Raw genomic sequence first — 17,003 nt, forward strand, 5'->3', positions numbered from 1 at the left:
GGGGCAATGGGGCTGGCAGGGGAGCAGTTAGGTGTCAATCAGGCTGGCAGGGGAGTGGTTAGGGGGTGATCAAGCTGGCAGGCAGAAGCGATTAGGGGCAATCAGGCAGGCAGGCAGGCGAGCGGTTGGGAGCCAGCAGTCCTGAATTGAGAGAGGAATGTCTGACTGCCCATTTAGGCCCGATCCCACACCAGGCAGTCGGACATCCCTTGAGGGGTCCCAGATTGGAGAGGGTGCAGGCTGGGCTGAGGGACATACTCTCTCTTCCTCCCCTCCCCTCGTGCACGAATTTCATGCACCGGGCCTCTAGTGTAATAAAATAATTATAAAAAGAAATAATTTCATCAAACATCTAGTCAGTGTTGAAATAGTATAAAATGTAATTATTTAGCTCTTTGTTTGAATCAAAATTTAAATAAGGTCCACCAGAAGTTACAATATATATTGTGTTGACACGTCCTTGAGTATTTTTAATCTGTAGATTCCCTCTTCATTTCTCCTGTCTCTGTCTCTCTCTCTCTCTCTCTCTCTCTCTCTCTCTCTCTCTCTCTCTCTGTCTCTCTCTCTGTCTCTCTCTCTCTCTCTCTCTCTCTCTCTCCTTGTAATTTATTTATTTAAGAGACCGAGTCATTTGGCCATGAGAGCTTTCCACAGAGTGGATTTTGCTAATTTCATTTCCTTGATGTAGTTTAATGTATTTTCTGTAAATTGGTGGTGGTAAAGAGAAACTGCCTGACACTAGTTAAAGGTGATAAAGACAGATTTTATTCAGTACTGTTGCAATAGGGAAAAGAGACTTCAATGTATAATTGAGCTCAAATCCTAATACAACAAGGACAAATGGGGATTTATAGGCAAGGAGCAGAGTGAGGGGCGGGGAGGGTCAGTGGATGGAACATTACTAGGAACAGACATCCGGGGTAGAGGGATTTTTGACAAACCAGTCTAACAGAATGCTTGCTAAGGGCAGGCCCAGGATATCAGATGTAAAGCTTGGGGGCTGGGGAGGAACTTGATCAGATAACTAGAGTGGGAGGATGGCTTAGCAAGATTCTTGCAATAACTGGGCCAATGGCAGGGCCCCTGGAAGGGACCCGGGGGAGCCTGTCTAAAGTTTGGTCAAGGAGAGAGTTTTGTCAGTCAGTTTAGAAGCTTGGTCAGATTTAAGTTAGTTGTTCTTTGATTCTTTTTTGTTGCTGGAGGGCAAGGGTCACTTCCTAGTGGTGAAGTGTTCTTGCATCAGGAGGCATATAATGATATGTATTCAGGCTATTTCTAATTCAAATAACAGGATTTTATATAACCTCTTCAACTTGGAATTTCTATTAACGAAGTTTCTTGGTGACAGAGAACATTTTACTTTCAGAATATTTTCTTGCTTGCATAGATGTGGCTATTTTTTGTTTTGTTTTGTTTTGTTTTTTAAATTCATGCAGTGCTGTATACTTGAGGGTATTTAGAAGAAATCAGAATCTCTAATCACAATATCTAGACGCAAGTGTCATCTACTTGGTAACCCTCCTTGACCCTCCCTATGAGTATTTTCCACAGGATTGGATATGAGCACAGGGAGACACATGTGCAGTCACATGAATATATACATTTACCTGATGTAACCACACATACCAAGTATTTTATAGTCTGCTTTCCATTCAGCGATATTCTAGGAAGATGAGTTTTTTGTCCCTTTTCTTTTTTTCTTTTAATCCTTATTGTTGAAAGTATTATAAGGGTCCTCCTTTACCCCCGTTAATCTCTTCCAGCCTACTCCCATCCTTCCCCCACCCCAGGTCTTCACCACCCCATTGTCTGTGTCCACAGGTTATGCATATATGTATAGAAGTTCATTGGTTAATCTCTTCCCACCCACCTTCCCTTGCCTTCCCTCTGAAGTTCAACAGTCTGTTCATGCTTCAATGACTCTGGGTCTATTTTTGAACATCATTGTATTTGGTTTGTTATGAATAGTTTCTTATCAGTGCATTTAGATACATGTTATTTAAATGGTAATAGATATTATAATTTATTTCATCAATTTTCACTGTTGGACATTTATTATTTTAATAATTTTCCTTTATTGCATAGCACTTCACTAGACATATTGTATAGTTCTCATTTAAAGATGATTTTTATGGGCATATTTTATGTCTTCAGCTTGACATTGTTAATGATAATTACCTTTACTTTTTTGGGGGGGTGGGGAGTATTAACCTGTATTCTTTGGAGGGTTAAAAATTTGTTAAAAGAATGTTAAATTATAATACTAATTTAATATAATGTAAATATCCTATGTAATAAAAAGCTAATATGCAAATTGTCCCTTCGACCGGGAGTTCAACTGGGAGTTCAACCAGGGGGTGGGCCAGCCCGCCAACCGCCCTGCGGCCCCCTCTAGTTAAATCAGTGGTTCTCAACCTTCTGGCCCTTTAAATACAGTTCCTCATGTTGTGACCCAACCATAAAATTATTTTCATTGCTACTTCATAACTGTAATGGTGCTACTGTTATGAATCGTAATGTAAATATCTGATATGCAGGATGGTCTTAGGCCACCCCTGTGAAAGGGTCGTTCAACCGCCAAAGGGGTCACGACCCACAGGTTGAGAACCGCTGAGTTAAATTATAATAAAGAACAACCATAACTTGCCAGGTACCGATCCCTTCTTTCTCTGTCTCACCTCCAGTCACCTAAACCGGAGCTATTTTTTCTCTGCAGTATGCATTGCCTCAGGAACCAAGGTGGCTCTGTTTAATCGACTTCGATCCCAGACCGTTAGTACCAGATACTTGCATGTAGAAGGAGGTAATTTCCATGCCAGTTCTCAGCAGTGGGGAGCATTTTACATTCATCTCTGTGAGTATTAAAATTGCATTTGATGTTTCTGGTGTGAAGCTTTTAAATTCTTTTTGATAACAAGATGTGGGGGTATATTTATTAAGTTTTGTTATCTTCCTAAGCAGATGAATGAATTCTAAAAGATAACAGTTTGATCTCTGTTTCACTCCACCAGTGGATGATGATGAGTCTGAAGGAGAAGAGTTCACAGTTCGGGATGGCTACATCCATTATGGACAAACAGTCAAACTTGTGTGTTCCGTTACTGGCATGGCACTCCCGAGATTGGTATGGCTCCACTTTTGCTTTTGTAATATGTGTAGTAAAAATTAAGAAAACGCCACAACATTCAAGCTCATGCTTTTTAATTTAAAAAGAGATATCAATAAGCATTTATAATTGACATTTTTACCCCACTTTATGTTTAAAATGTTTTAAGGCAATTAGCCAGTTTTTATGAATACATTCTTAATAACTTCCTGCCGAACTGTTTCTAGTAAGTTTTGGTGGCATTTTTTCCTTTTTGGTTGTGTATCTGAGCATGTTCAATAGAGGGCGCTATAAAATTACATTGTGATTTCTTAATGCAGATCACACTGTATTCATTTTTTTGTGGTACCTGCTGCATCCCAAATAGGACCAAGTTTTCAGAAACATAGAAGTTCTTATTTCTTTAGAAATATATATAAGTTAATTTTTACCAATTTACTCTTCCACAAGAAGAAAAATTTATTAAAAAGGAAATGAAATTGGGAGAGAGGCATATAGTGTAGGGATTTTTGTTCACTAGGGAGATCATGAAATAGTAAAAAACTGCTTTTCTTACCAAAATGAAAGCAAAGGCTCTGAGTATACCCTCCCACGTGCTTACCCTCTTTTTCTGAAACAGAAAGCAATATAGCTATAGTAAAGATGGAGACTTTCAAGTAAGTTGGATTCAAAGTCAGGTTGGGGATTGGGATGAATGGAAGAACATTTACTATATATATTTATGTCTGGTGAAATATTTTACTGGCTTACATTTTCTGGTACTATTTCAGCAGTGACTGAGTCTGTAATTAAGTAAATACAATAATTCTTTGTCTATTGTTTATTTTTCTATGTCATGGTTTTACAAGGTGATTTTTATTTGCCCTTAAAATTTCATACGCTAAGATAATGTAGTAATATTAATGTATAAAACCTTAACTGAGACATTATAATAAAAAAAGAGTAAAGGTAGGGAGAGAAGGGTGTAAAAAAATGGGAAGATGCAAATGAAAAAACAAACCAAGTCAAGTTCTTTTCTTGAGTTCTTTTCATTATGTATCACTCTATTTCAAGGATATTGTTTATTTGCTTTGGCATTAAAAGCCATCTGATGCATTTCCTTAGACAAATAGTAGTGGACATCCTTGGTTTCTTTATTGGTGAGAGCTAGCTCATTCAACTATGTGTCCAAAGAAATATTGTGGAGAATAAAATTGAACCACGCATGGCCCATGTCCTGAATGAGTTTATAACTAGCTAGTAGAGGAACTGGATACACGAACAACAGTACTGTAGATGAATCATGACTCTTACCTGGTGGGAGACGCATGAGTGAGTGCTTACAGACTTTTACAGGAAACTTTAGACTAACATCATTGAAAAAAATCAGTTATTTCTCTAAAATCCTTGTTAAATTTAAATATGGCCGTAAGATTTTAGCATTGAATTGAAACATTTTGCTTACGATTCATTAATCTTACAGACTTAGAAGCTTTAATTACTAAAAATGTACTATTTAAACTAAAAAATTAGTGGTGGTATAAGTAGAATGACAAATATTCTAATAGACTGCAGAGCTAAAAATGTGTAAGTATGAAGAACTTAAAGATTGGGACTTTTTTGCTATTGTGATTTAAAGGAGAAAAATCTGTGAACACAATCAAGTGGTAAAAATCAACAGTGCTATATAATATTAATAGCACTGTTCTAAGCACTTTCACATATGTTGATTTATTCAATCCTTACAAAACTTCTGTGAGAAATTACTAGTAAGGATGTTCATTGTGGAGCAAAGCATTACAGTCCTACATGCAGACATGGATTATACAAATAGTCCTGAAACTTCATGTGCCAGGTGAACAAGACAGACTTTCTGTCCTCATGGAGCTTACGCTTTAATTCGGAGATAGAAGAAAATCAGCTAAAGAGATACTTAAAAGATTAATATAAGTGGTATGATAAGTTAAAAGGTTAATATAAACGTTATAAAGGCAGATTTTAAAAGGATAAAGGGATAGGAATTGGGAAAATGTTTTAGAGTAATCAAAAAAGTTATTTTGAAGTGGGGATATTTGAACAGAGACCAGAATGAAGTTGGGGGAACACAAACAAGTAAGGAGCATTTCAGGAAGACAGAATCTGTGCAAAAAGAACTTAAGGCGGGAATGTGTGGGGACCAGCAAGGAAGCCACTGCAGCTAGAGCTGGAGGAGGGATGGAGGGGCACTTGACAAGAAAGGAGGCTCTGAGGTTGGCCACGGGCAACATCTTGTAAAGTTCCTCTCTATCTAGCCTAAGGGCTTTGTATTCTCCATGTATGATAACAGGCCACTGGAGGGTTTTAAACAGGGAATGGCGGCTGATCTATGCACAGGCGGATGATGCTGGCTGCTCTGGGGAGGGGAGAACATAGGGGGTAACTGTGGAAGCAAAGATGCCGGTGGTTGGGCCTTTGTCATAATTCAGACAAGAGTGGACGGTGGTATCTTGCACTAGGATTGTAATGCTAGTGCAAGATGATGAGTGGTGATTGATTTATTTGAAAGTACACCAAACAGGATTTGTTAACAGATTGGATGATTGGGTGTGAGAAAAAAAGGAGTCAAGGGTGACTTCAAGGTTTTGCATTGAGTAAACGGTGCTGCCATTTATTGAGCTGGGGTTGGGGGAGATTTCGGAGAAAATCAAAAATTCTGTTTTAGATTAAGATTGAGATAGCCTATTAGACATCTTAAGTGAAACTGTTGAGTAGTTATTAAATATACAAGATGAGTGCTGGAGTGAGGGTAGGGCTGGAGATGTAAACCTAGGAGTTGCCAGCCTCTAAGTCAGTGATTCCCAAAGTAGGCGCTACCGCCCCCTGGTGGGCGCTGCAGCGATCCAGGGGGGTGGTGATGGCCGCAGGTGCATTTGTTTTAACTCTTTTTGTATTACCTTTCTATTCTGAGTTCAATAAATAGTTTCATAATTTCAAACTTCAATGTTTCTAATTTACACCTTTCTTTACTATATTTTACGAAAAAGGTAGAAACATTAATACATATATCTTTCTGTTTAATTGCTATTAAAATTTTAAAAAAATTAATTTCCAGGGGGCGCTGAGTAATATTTTTTCTGGAAAGGGGGCGGTAGGCCAAATAAGTTTGGGAACCACTGCTCTAAGTAGTCCAGGAAGTATAGGTATGGCGAGGGGAGACAAGAGGTCTGAGGACTCTGCACTGGGGCACTGTGAGGCCAATTAGAGCAGCATCTCTGCAAGGAGAATGTCTGTCAGACGCTTCCGAGAAAGCTGATCAGATGAGGAGAGAGGCTGCACACAGGACTGATTCACCTGGAAGTCCTTGGTGGCCTCGACAAGAGCAGTTGTAGTGGAGACTTGGAGACAATAGGCTGGAAAGATTTCATGAGGCTGGATGGTGAGGAAGAAGAGTTTTCTTTTCTGTAAAGAGAAGTGAAATGGGATGGTGAGAGGGGAGGAACGAGGACATGCAGTCAAGGAAGTTTTCGTTTGATTTCACATGGAAATAGTTCTAAATGTTTGTATACTACTATTGGGAGTGACTTTCATAATCATCAAACACTTAGTGATTGCCTTCCCTGTGACCAGTGGCTCTAAGGGTTGATAGGATTATTTTTCAGCTATCCGTATGTGTTTTGTGGAATATTTGGATTATAATCTCGTGGCATGTAATGGAAAGAGTTCAGACTGGGCAAGCAGCCAGCCCTGGAATCATATTCTGGTCCTTCAGCTACTATGCAGGTGATTTTGAGGAACTTACCTGACCACCTGAGTCCATTTCTAATCTGCAAAATGATACCTATTACAAGTATTTAAGTGTGTGTGTGTGTGTGTGTGTGTGTGTATACACACTTAAAATAGGTATCATTTATATATATATTGGATAATGGACTACGCTGACTACTACACCAATGTAGCCTTTAAAGATAGTTTTTTCCTTTCATGTTGGATTATGTCATTTATTTTTACTTTTTAAAAATTTGTCACTGTATTTTATTGGAAAGGTCATCTGAACTTGCTACTTAAAATATGGACCAGTGATTCTCAACCTTGGCTGCACATTAGAATCACCTGGGAATCTTTTTAAAATCCTGATTTCTGGGCCTCATCCTCCGGAAATTCTGTTTCTTTGTTACTAATGTTGTGGCCCCACCCCACAACAAAGAAACAGAATTTCTGGAGGATGAGGCCCAGAAATCAGGATTTTAAAAAGATTCCCAGGTGATTCTAATGTGCAGCCAGGGTTGAGAACCATTGATATAGAACAACAGGATTAGCATCAGCTGGGAGTTTGTTAAAAATGCCAAATCTGTGGCCCCCACACAAGATTTATGGGCTCAGAACAAGGACCCTCGGTGACTTGTGTGCACATTGAAGTGTAAAAGCCCTGATCTAGAAAGCAAGGCGCCTGCCCTGGCTTTATGTGGTTCTGGAAGAGGTGACAGGTCACACCTTCTAACATGCTTTCGATCTAAAGGCATTTTCTATACCTGGTCTGTTGTTTATAAATGTTTGTGCGTGACAAGTAAGGGATGTATTATTATATAGCTTATTTCTATAGGTATCGAAAGTATACCTACTGAAAACTCTCCATGTGTGACAGCCTTTTCTTTTTCAATTGTTGACACACAGATAATCAGAAAAGTTGACAAGCAGACTGCATTACTGGACGCAGATGACCCTGTGTCTCAGCTCCACAAATGTGCATTTTACCTTAAGGATACAGAAAGAATGTACTTGTGCCTTTCTCAAGAAAGAATAATCCAGTTTCAGGTAGGTTTCTAAAATACTGGTGAAACCTAAAATGTGTGTTAGGTCAATAGCATACAGAAACAGGAAGCTCTTGCTTAATGTTCATTGTATCCAAATACATGAAGCTGTGTTCAGATGTTTTCTCAAGTCCAAGGGTTCTCAACCCACAGTCTTCCGACATGGTCACCCTGCCTCAGGGAAGAACTCAAAACTCATCATGTTCTCCAAGAAACAGTTAACATCTAGCTCTGGGGGACAGAAGGCCTCTTGGATAACCCAAAAGTAGATTTCAGGTGTCCAGTGAATACCCTGAAGTTGTGTGCACACATTGTATATGGAGGGGGAGGGTTCATCGTTTCTCACCAGATTTATTTTGGGGTCTTCCAAGATAGTAATGATGACATGTTTCAAAAGCTATTTTTTAACTACATTTATTCAGAAGGCTTTCCTGAGGACATTCATGACATGGGCATCTTACTTAATAGGAGAGTTATGCTTTCATGGGAAACTAGTTTGTAAACATCTGGAGACCTGTTCCAGAGGTATGGCCACACACAGCTGTTTCCTCAGCCCAGCACTGATGGACTGGTCCAGGTGTTTTAAGGTAGGGGTGGGGGTTATTGATTCACATCTTGGTTGCTTCTTAAGAAAGTACATGGGTTTCTAGCTGTTTTCTAAGCAGGAGAGTATTCTAATCTCTCTTTCTTAGGAATCCCTAAAGAGGTTTTTTTGTTTTGTTTTTTTAATCCTCACCTGGGGGGTATATTTTCATTGATTTCCAGAGAGAGAGGTATGGAGAGAAAGAGAACATTGATTGGTTGCCTCCCATTCTTGCCCCCACTAGAGATTGAACCCACACCCTTTTGGTGAATGGGATGGCACTCCAACCAACTGAGCCAGCCAACCAAGTCAGGATACCTAAAGAGTTTTAAACAGCTATTTACATCATAGATACTGACCTTTTATTTAAAAAATTATATAGGTACTGGTATACTCAGAAATGCTTATTCTGAAGGGTATTACCAGTTATTTAATATGTCACTGAAATATTTCATCCTATCTAATAGAAGAGAAACATGGTAATTAGCCATACATCCGCTACCCTTCCCATTGGCTAATCAGGGCAATATGCAAATTAACTGCCAGCCAAGATGGCGGCCGGCAGCCAGGCAGCTTGAAGCGAACATGAGGCTTGCTTGCTTCAGTGACGGAGGACTCCAACGTTCCCCGCCTGCCGCTGCCGGCCTCTGAGCTTGCAGTTTGAAACATTGTTACAAATATAGAATCTAAACAAACTCCAGAAACCTGCTTTCAGCCAGCCGGGATCTCAGAGCTGGAGTTGAAACAGTGTTTCGATTATAGAACCCAAACAAACCAGATACCTGCTTTCAGGAAGGCTTTACAGCTGGAGCCAAGCCTCAAAGCTAAAGCTGGCCCAGAATAAAAAAGAAAAAGAAAAAAAGGAGCGGTTGGGAGCTTCAGTCACCCGCCAGCCTGAAAACAGCCCTCAGCCCCTCACCCAGACTGGCCAGGCACCCCAGTGGGGACCCCCACCCTGAAGGGTGTGTGACCAGCTGCAAACAGCCATCATCCCCTCATCCAGGCTGGTCAGGCACCCAAGCTGGACCCCCACCCTGATCCAGGACACCTTCAGGGCAAACCAGCCAGCCCCCACCCATGCACCAGGCCTCTACCCTATATAGTAAAAGGGTAATATGCCTCCCAGCACTGGGATCAGCGGAGCAGCGAGGCCTCCCGGTACCGGGATCAGCGTGACAGGGGGCAGCGCCCAAACCCCCTGATCACCCTGCAGCTCTGTGTGTGACAGGGGGCGGGGCCACAACCTCCCTATCGGCCCTGCTCTGTTCGTGACAGGGGAAGGCGCCCCAACCCCCTGATCAGCCCTGCTCTGTGCCTGATAGGGGGGAGCTCCTCAACCCCCCAATCGCCCTGCGGCTCTGTGTGTGACAGGGTGCAGCGCCCCAACCCCCTGATCGGCCCTGCTCTGTGTGTGACAGGGTGCAGCGCCCCAACCCCCTGATCGGCCCTGCCCTGAGTGTGACAGGGTGCGGCGCCCCAACCCCCTGATCCGCCCTGCTCTGTGTGTGACAGGGGGCGGTGCCCCAACTCCCCTATCGGCCCTACGCTGTGAGTGATAGGGGGGAGCTCCTCAACCCCCTGATGGGCCCTGCTCTGTGCGTGACAGGGGGGAGCTCCCCAACCCCCTGATCGACCCTGCTGTGTGCGTGACAGGGTACGGAGCTCCAACCCCCCTGATGGGCCCTGCTCTGTGAGTGACAGAGGGCGGTGCCCCAACCTCCCTGTTGACCCTGCCTTGAGAGTGTGACGGGGTGGTGCCCCAACCCCCCAATCAGCCCTACCCTGAGCGTGACTGAAGGTGGCATCACAACCTCCCGATCCGCCCTGCTCTGTTTATGACAGGGGTCGGTGCCCCAACTCCCCAATCAGCCCTGCTCTGAGCCTGACCAGAGGCTGCACCTAGGGATTGGGCCTGCCCTCTGCCACCTGGGAGCAGGCCTAAGCCAGCAGGTCGTTATCTCCCGAGGGGTCCCAGACTGCGAGAGGGCACAGGCCGGGCTGAGGGACCCCCCCCCCCCCAGTGCACAAATTTTTGTGCACTGGGCCTCTAGTATTATAATAAAAACTATGTGTCAGGTTTTTATGTTAATACTAGAGACCCAATGCACTCGGGGGTGGGGGGAGGTCCCTCAGCCTGGCCTGCACCCTCTTGCAGTCCAGGAGCCCTTGGGGATGTCCGACTAATGGCATAGGCCCGCTCCTGGGCCTAAGCTGTCAGTCTGACATCCTTAGTGCTGCCACAGAGGCTGGAGAGGCTCCCACCACTGCCGCTGCGCTTGTCAGCTATGAGCCCAGCTCAGGGCTTCTGGCTGAGTGGCGCTCCCTCTGTGGGATTGCACTGACCACCAAGTGGCAGCTCCTGTGTTGAGCGTCTGCCCCCTGGTGGTCAGTGCATATCATAGCAACCGGTCAGTCCAATGTTTGGTCGATTTGCATATTAGTCTTTTATTATATAGGATTCTGTTTGTGTTTATTTAGGGTTTGGCAAAGCACCATGCTTGTGAAGTTTATAAATTTTTACTAAATTCTTTCCATGCTAACTCTAGTCTAAAAATGTTACTTATTAAAGTTGTCTTATGCTGCAATGCATATAAAAATTTTTATACTTTCTTCATAAGGCCACTCCATGCCCAAAAGAACCAAATAAAGAGATGATAAATGATGGAGCTTCCTGGACAATCATTAGTACGGATAAGGCAGAGTATACCTTTTACGAGGGAATGGGCCCTGTCCTCGCCCCTGTCACACCCGTGCCTGTCGTAGAGAGTCTTCAGGTGAGACTACCTACTCACAAGTTGACTTTCCCTCCTTGTAACCTCTCTCAGCTATGACTTAGCATAATTTTATTTCACAATAATTTTGAGTTTTCTCCAAATATTGTGATTTGGGTATTTTGTTCTATGTTATTGGTAATAGAAAAACAAAAATAAGAGCCTAATTTTATGCAAAAAAAATTTAAAACCAACTTGGATGTTACCTTGATTTTTAAGCTTACTTTGTCTTTATAAGCATGTGATTTAAAAGAAGAACTTTAATCACCCATTTTTCGCAAATGATAATTGAATGAAAAACTAATCTGTGCACTTTAATGACGAGTGAAAAGTGTTCTCAATGCTGTTCTGATTTTCTGTGAATTGCAGCTGAATGGTGGCGGGGACGTCGCAATGCTTGAACTCACAGGACAGAATTTCACTCCAAATTTACGAGTGTGGTTTGGGGATGTAGAAGCAGAAACGATGTACAGGTACTTGGTAAACTTTTTACATCATCCAGAGTTGGAGGGGGTGGGTATCTGAGACTCTTTCCTGATACTGATTGTTATGTATTAAGCAACCCAATTTTAAGCTTCAGTTCTAAAACTTGCCTTGCGTTTGTTTCCTCCTCAGGTGTGGAGAAAGTATGCTCTGTGTTGTCCCAGACATTTCTGCATTCCGAGAAGGTTGGAGATGGGTCCGGCAGCCAGTCCAGGTTCCAGTAACTTTGGTCCGAAATGATGGAATCATTTATTCCACCAGCCTTACCTTTACCTACACACCAGAACCAGGGCCTCGGCCACACTGCAGTGCAGCAGGAGCAATCCTTCGAGCCAATTCAAGCCAAGTGCCCCCTAATGAATCAAACACAAACAGCGAGGGCAGTTACACAAACGTCAGCACAAATTCAACCAACGTCACATCATCTACAGCAACAGTGGTGTCCTAACTACCGTCTTGTTGCTAGGACTTAAATTGACTCCAGTGCGGCAAAATGTTGAGAGAGAGAGAGAGAGAAGTGAACAGTCTTTTGTGGTTTCTTGGGAAAACTTTTCATACCAGGTGATACTGTTCAAAAACCCCATGACCCGCAAGTGCTGATTGGAAGTGCAGAAGCCACAGTAAAACAAAAAAACATCATCGACATGTAAAAACTATTGGGAACTCCGGTTTTTTTCAGCTGTTATTTTTGGTTGGTTTTTGGTTGGTTTTGTTTAAATGGGCAAGAAATAGAGATGTGGCTGGAATAAAAATGAAACTAGAAGACACAAATCTAACATAGTTTTATGGACCAAGGACCTTGTATAAGCTTTAGTAAAGGTACATGTTCACCATACCTTTTATAGCACCGCATAGAGCACACCTGTTCCAGCAGGTGTTCTCCCTGCCCCTCGGAGCTTCTGCCCGTCAGTACGCTCAGGTTCCAAGCCTGACCACGCTTGCCGAGTCTCACTGTCATACTCCCAGGTTTTTTTGGTCTACGGCTGGAACTGTTCTTTCTTTGTTTTTTTAAAGCTGAAGTCTTACGACTTTTTATGAGTTGAAATTGTTTTGATTTCAGCAAGTCAAATCTTGTAAAGGCCTGCATTTTTTTTTAAAGATTATATGAAGTCTGTGCAAAAGCTTTAAGAAATGCCTCTGCCTTGCCTGCAATACATGCAACGTACATGAACTAGTCTCTATTCTCAGACATTTGACAATTATTTCCATGTTTTCTTTTTAAAAAAATGTATTTATAGTGGTGTTCCAAGTGGTTCTAACATTTACATGGGATTAAGTGTGGCCATTTAGTCATGAATGAGTTAATGGCACAGGACATGTTGGTGTTTGAAGTGTTCTCTCCCCTTCCCCCATGCGAACATGTGTCTCCATGTTTCAGGATTTGTTCAGGTTTCCCCCACCTGATCTTGTACATAACTTGTATTATGTGTAAGTTAAACATTTTATTTTGAACTTGTAATGTTCCCAGTGATTTCATTCAGTAGGGTGTTTTCTGCCTTTTTGACTTATGACAACATCAAAAAATCATAGAAATATTTGCTACCAGGCGGTAGATGGTGCCCTTACTGCATAATGAGAAAAATCTCAGCAGAAGCATGTTTTTATTGACCTTTTATTTTTTGGTAGCCTAGTCCAAGATGTCATTGTAACCTTAAAACAAGATGCTCTTATTAGATGGTGAACTAAAGTAGCTGGAAGACAAGTACTTTAGAAACAGATAGTTGTGAGATTATAAAAATGCAAATGTAACTTATCTTTCCAATTCTCTCTCTGCTTTTTTTAAAAACTTTTCTTTCCCAGTACTGAGCATCTCCACAGATGTCTCCTACTCAGAAAACATTTCTTTGCCCTTCAGTTAAGATTTGAGTGCGTCCACGGTGATGTTGGCCTTACATGCCAAGTTCCCCCGTTCCTTTACATTGCTTCTGTTTCTGCACTTTGGTTGTGCCTTTGTTCGGTCCTTAGAAATAGCAGCAGACTCGTTGGGCTACATTTAGTACAGGAACCACGTGTGTAATGTCCTAGGACACAGTCTAGTAATACAGCCACCCTTGTTAGAGTAAAAACTACCTCTAGATGGTGGTAAGCTTTTTACTGTCCCATAAAACAGGAGCCAAAGCACCTTGTGAACGAAAACTATACATTCGTTATTTCCATACAGAACATAGCCTTTCTGGTGTCCTGGGCTATTTTCGACATCATTGTTAGTAGCATTTTTCTTTTTCAACTTTGCTGTTTTCACTCATTTTGCTCAGATTGTGTCATTGTAAATAGGATTCCTAACATCTTTAAATCACTTTTTCCTCAGTTTGAAGGGAGAAGTCATTTATTTGTAAAACACATTCGTGGTAGAATCAGAGTTCCTGATTTTCTCTTTCTGCAAGCCTTTGCAATCAATTACCCATTAGACTACACGTAGCCTTCTCTCCACACTGCCCCAGTCACTAGCTTCTCTCTGTGAGCCGATCCTGCCTCACTCCTTAAATCTGTCAGTGATGAAGGGCAGAATTCAGTGTGGCCTTATCTTCCTTTGTTTTGACTGTTTACTGGCTTTTTCTTGCCTTTTTCCGAGTAGTATTTATTCTTCTCTCTGTTGTCATGCCAGCAGCCTTTGCACAGTGCTTTTGTTCAGAGTGCAAATGTTTTCAGTTCTGCTTTATTATTAATGGCTCACTTTTCTCCACTTCCCAGGTGTGGTGTTTAGTTGTAAAATTACATTAAATTAATTGATAACAGATGAGACACTTTTGAAGCGTCCTTACCCAGCTTTGCAGCTCAAAAATAATCCTTCAAGTGTATGACTTTATTAAAAGTGAACTTTTGCTTGTCGATTATTTAAATATATCTTATTTTGGCTCTTTGTTTCTTTTAATAAGACAATTGAAACATTAGGCTGTAAACTCTTTTCCTGTTTTGTTTTTTTGATAAGTCCAAGAATGTACTTATTATATAGGCATTTCTCCTGCTATTTTCTGGTCATTCTGTGAACCACAAACTGAAGAGTGAAATGGTTTGTCTGTTGTAGTTACTGTTAGAGGAGTTCTTTTGTCAGCTGCTTAAAAAAAATCTGTTTTGTGGATTTGTAAATCATTTGAGTGTATAATTTATAGGAGCCTTGTCCTCTTTATAGTAAAAGGTACCCCCCCTCCCCCCATTGGTGGCATTATTAGAGATACGGTCATTTTCTGTCATGAAGACCCTCTTAGAATGGTAACTGCTTCAGTGAAAGGACAGTACATTTGAGTTTTTTTAAATTCTGCTTTAGAAGTGTTATCTTTTGCTCTCATGATTCTATGCAGTTTCTAAAAAATGTGCATAGAAGCCGAGTCTGTGATCCAATATGTTTTTATTAGTTCCATTGAATGGATCACACCGATGGGGAAGGCAAGCGAAAGGCTTTAAAAGCAGAATGCCCTTCGTATTTTGAATGACTTCAGAGTTGAACACTAGAGTAATATTTAACCTGCTGCTGACTTTTCTTAAACTGTGGCAACTGAAGGCATCTTCATATATATATATATATATATATATTAGTGACCTGTTTGTCACTCTTGCTGCACAGACTTATTTGTGATCATAACTGGTTAGTTTTTGTTTATTTTTCTAATGAAACTGGTACCGTCTGTGCCCTCACAGAATATTCCCCATGCAGTTTTTGAAAACTAACTAGTCATGTTTAACCAGATAATCCATGGGGGGGAGGGGGGTTCCTTTTTGAAACAAAATGCTATTCAATTATTAACCAAGTTACTTACTTTTGATTTCGAAAGCAGCTGTTTCTGATGAATACTGAACAAATGTGTGTAATTTTCTGTGCCAGACTTTGACTTTGTTTCAAGCACTGTAATGTGGGTTGGATGGTTAGAAACAATAATATATTAGGGTTTCTATTTAACCCTTTCAGGACTGAACTGTGTCCCCTTTTATTAATTTTCCCTGTGTTGTGATAAATGTTTGCCAGCATTCAGTACTGTGTTGGTCCAAATGTAGGTTTATATGCTCATTTTTAGCTTATTTCTTGTACCTTGCAGCATGCTCTACACATTCAGTCCTTAAGGGGTTTATTTTACAAACTGTGCGCCTGTAAGGTTTGTTAGCAATAAGATAGAAAATTGAGCAAGTTTATACCATAATTTTGTAGAAAAAAGAATCTGCTCAGTTCCATATTTCATCCATGAGAAACCTGCAATATGGGCAGTTTCAAGGAATTAATAAAAAGGAAATGTAAACCATTGTAAAAGTCTTCTGTTGAATGGGCCTGGTGCATGCTTTATCGTCTTGGTGTCAGAATACTTCATAACGATGACATTAAATTCCACGTGACCGTTTGCACACGGACACCCCTACCTTGCTGTCTGCATCGCCCGAGTGGTAGCTGCGCTGATTCCTTCTTCACTGTTGTTCACTGGGTGCTGCTGCACTGAGAGGGAGGAGTTCTTTTTCCTCCCTTTTGAATGGGGAAATGGGATTGTCCCTCAAGGGGCCTCTCTCCCAATTCAGTAACATTTCCAGCTAATTCCAACAAAATTGGAGGATATTATTTAATAACCTTTCAATATAAGGTTGTCATTTGGCCTGATTCTAAAGAACATAAACTGGTTTGTGCTTTTTGCCTGGGGCTCCTAGAGAGAGTGACAGTGCCTATTTTTGTTGAATAGGGAAACGGTAAAAGGGGGAAATTTCTGTATTTTTTAAGTCATAGTTTATTTTTTTTAAGTATATTTTATTGATTTTTTACAGAGAGGAAGAGAGAGGGATAGAAAGTTAGAAACATCGATAAGAGAGCAACATGGATCAGCAGCCTTCTGCACACCCCCTACTGGGGATGTACCCGCAACCAAGGTACATGCCCTTGGCCGGAATCGAACCTGGGACCTTTCAGTCTGCAGGCTGACGCTCTATTCACTGAGCCAAACCAGTTAGGGCCATAGTTTATTTCTTATCTGACCTCCTCTCAAAGAAAAAAGTATTAAATAAAGTTACCAGGATTTTGCTAAAGACATCTTGCTCTAAAAATAGTAATTGTTAAATAAATAAGGAACAGTGCAGTTGGAATTTGTATTGTGAGGCCTTTAAAGGCTAAGATTGATAGTGATTAATTTAGAAGAGAATAATCTTGTACCCCTTCCTGTAAAGAGTACACAATCACTTTCTAAGCGGTTTTATGAAAGATGCTGTCTGTGTGTGTGTGGTCATCGACTCCCTGGATGGTTGTCAGTGATAGGGATAGAGAGGGCAAGCTGCGTACGGTTCTAGTGGAGAGTGATCACAGAAGGCAGTCGTCTCTGGAAAAA

At 41.3% G+C, this 17,003-nt stretch overlaps 1 protein-coding gene across 11 annotated transcripts in view; it reads left to right on the forward strand.

The window, feature by feature from the left end:
• Positions 1 to 15,943, forward strand: part of RBPJ (recombination signal binding protein for immunoglobulin kappa J region) — a 103,788-nt gene extending 87,845 nt beyond the window's left edge. For 8 of the 11 annotated variants that reach the window (XM_036330605.1, XM_036330654.1, XM_036330633.1 and 5 more), the window contains 6 exons: positions 2,717 to 2,854; positions 3,012 to 3,124; positions 7,736 to 7,876; positions 11,074 to 11,229; positions 11,596 to 11,699; positions 11,842 to 15,943. In XM_036330605.1, the coding sequence (XP_036186498.1) occupies positions 2,717 to 2,854; positions 3,012 to 3,124; positions 7,736 to 7,876; positions 11,074 to 11,229; positions 11,596 to 11,699; positions 11,842 to 12,157 (968 nt within the window). In that variant the 3' untranslated portion in view covers positions 12,158 to 15,943. The remainder of the gene's footprint in view (positions 1 to 2,716; positions 2,855 to 3,011; positions 3,125 to 7,735; positions 7,877 to 11,073; positions 11,230 to 11,595; positions 11,700 to 11,841) is intronic. The other 3 variants (XM_036330694.1, XM_036330684.1, XM_036330702.1) reach the window with 3 other exon arrangements.
• Positions 15,944 to 17,003: the final 1,060 nt, after the last annotated feature.

This window comes from Myotis myotis, unplaced genomic scaffold, assembly GCF_014108235.1.
Source record: "Myotis myotis isolate mMyoMyo1 unplaced genomic scaffold, mMyoMyo1.p scaffold_m19_p_1, whole genome shotgun sequence".
Lineage (NCBI taxonomy): Eukaryota > Metazoa > Chordata > Mammalia > Chiroptera > Vespertilionidae > Myotis > Myotis myotis.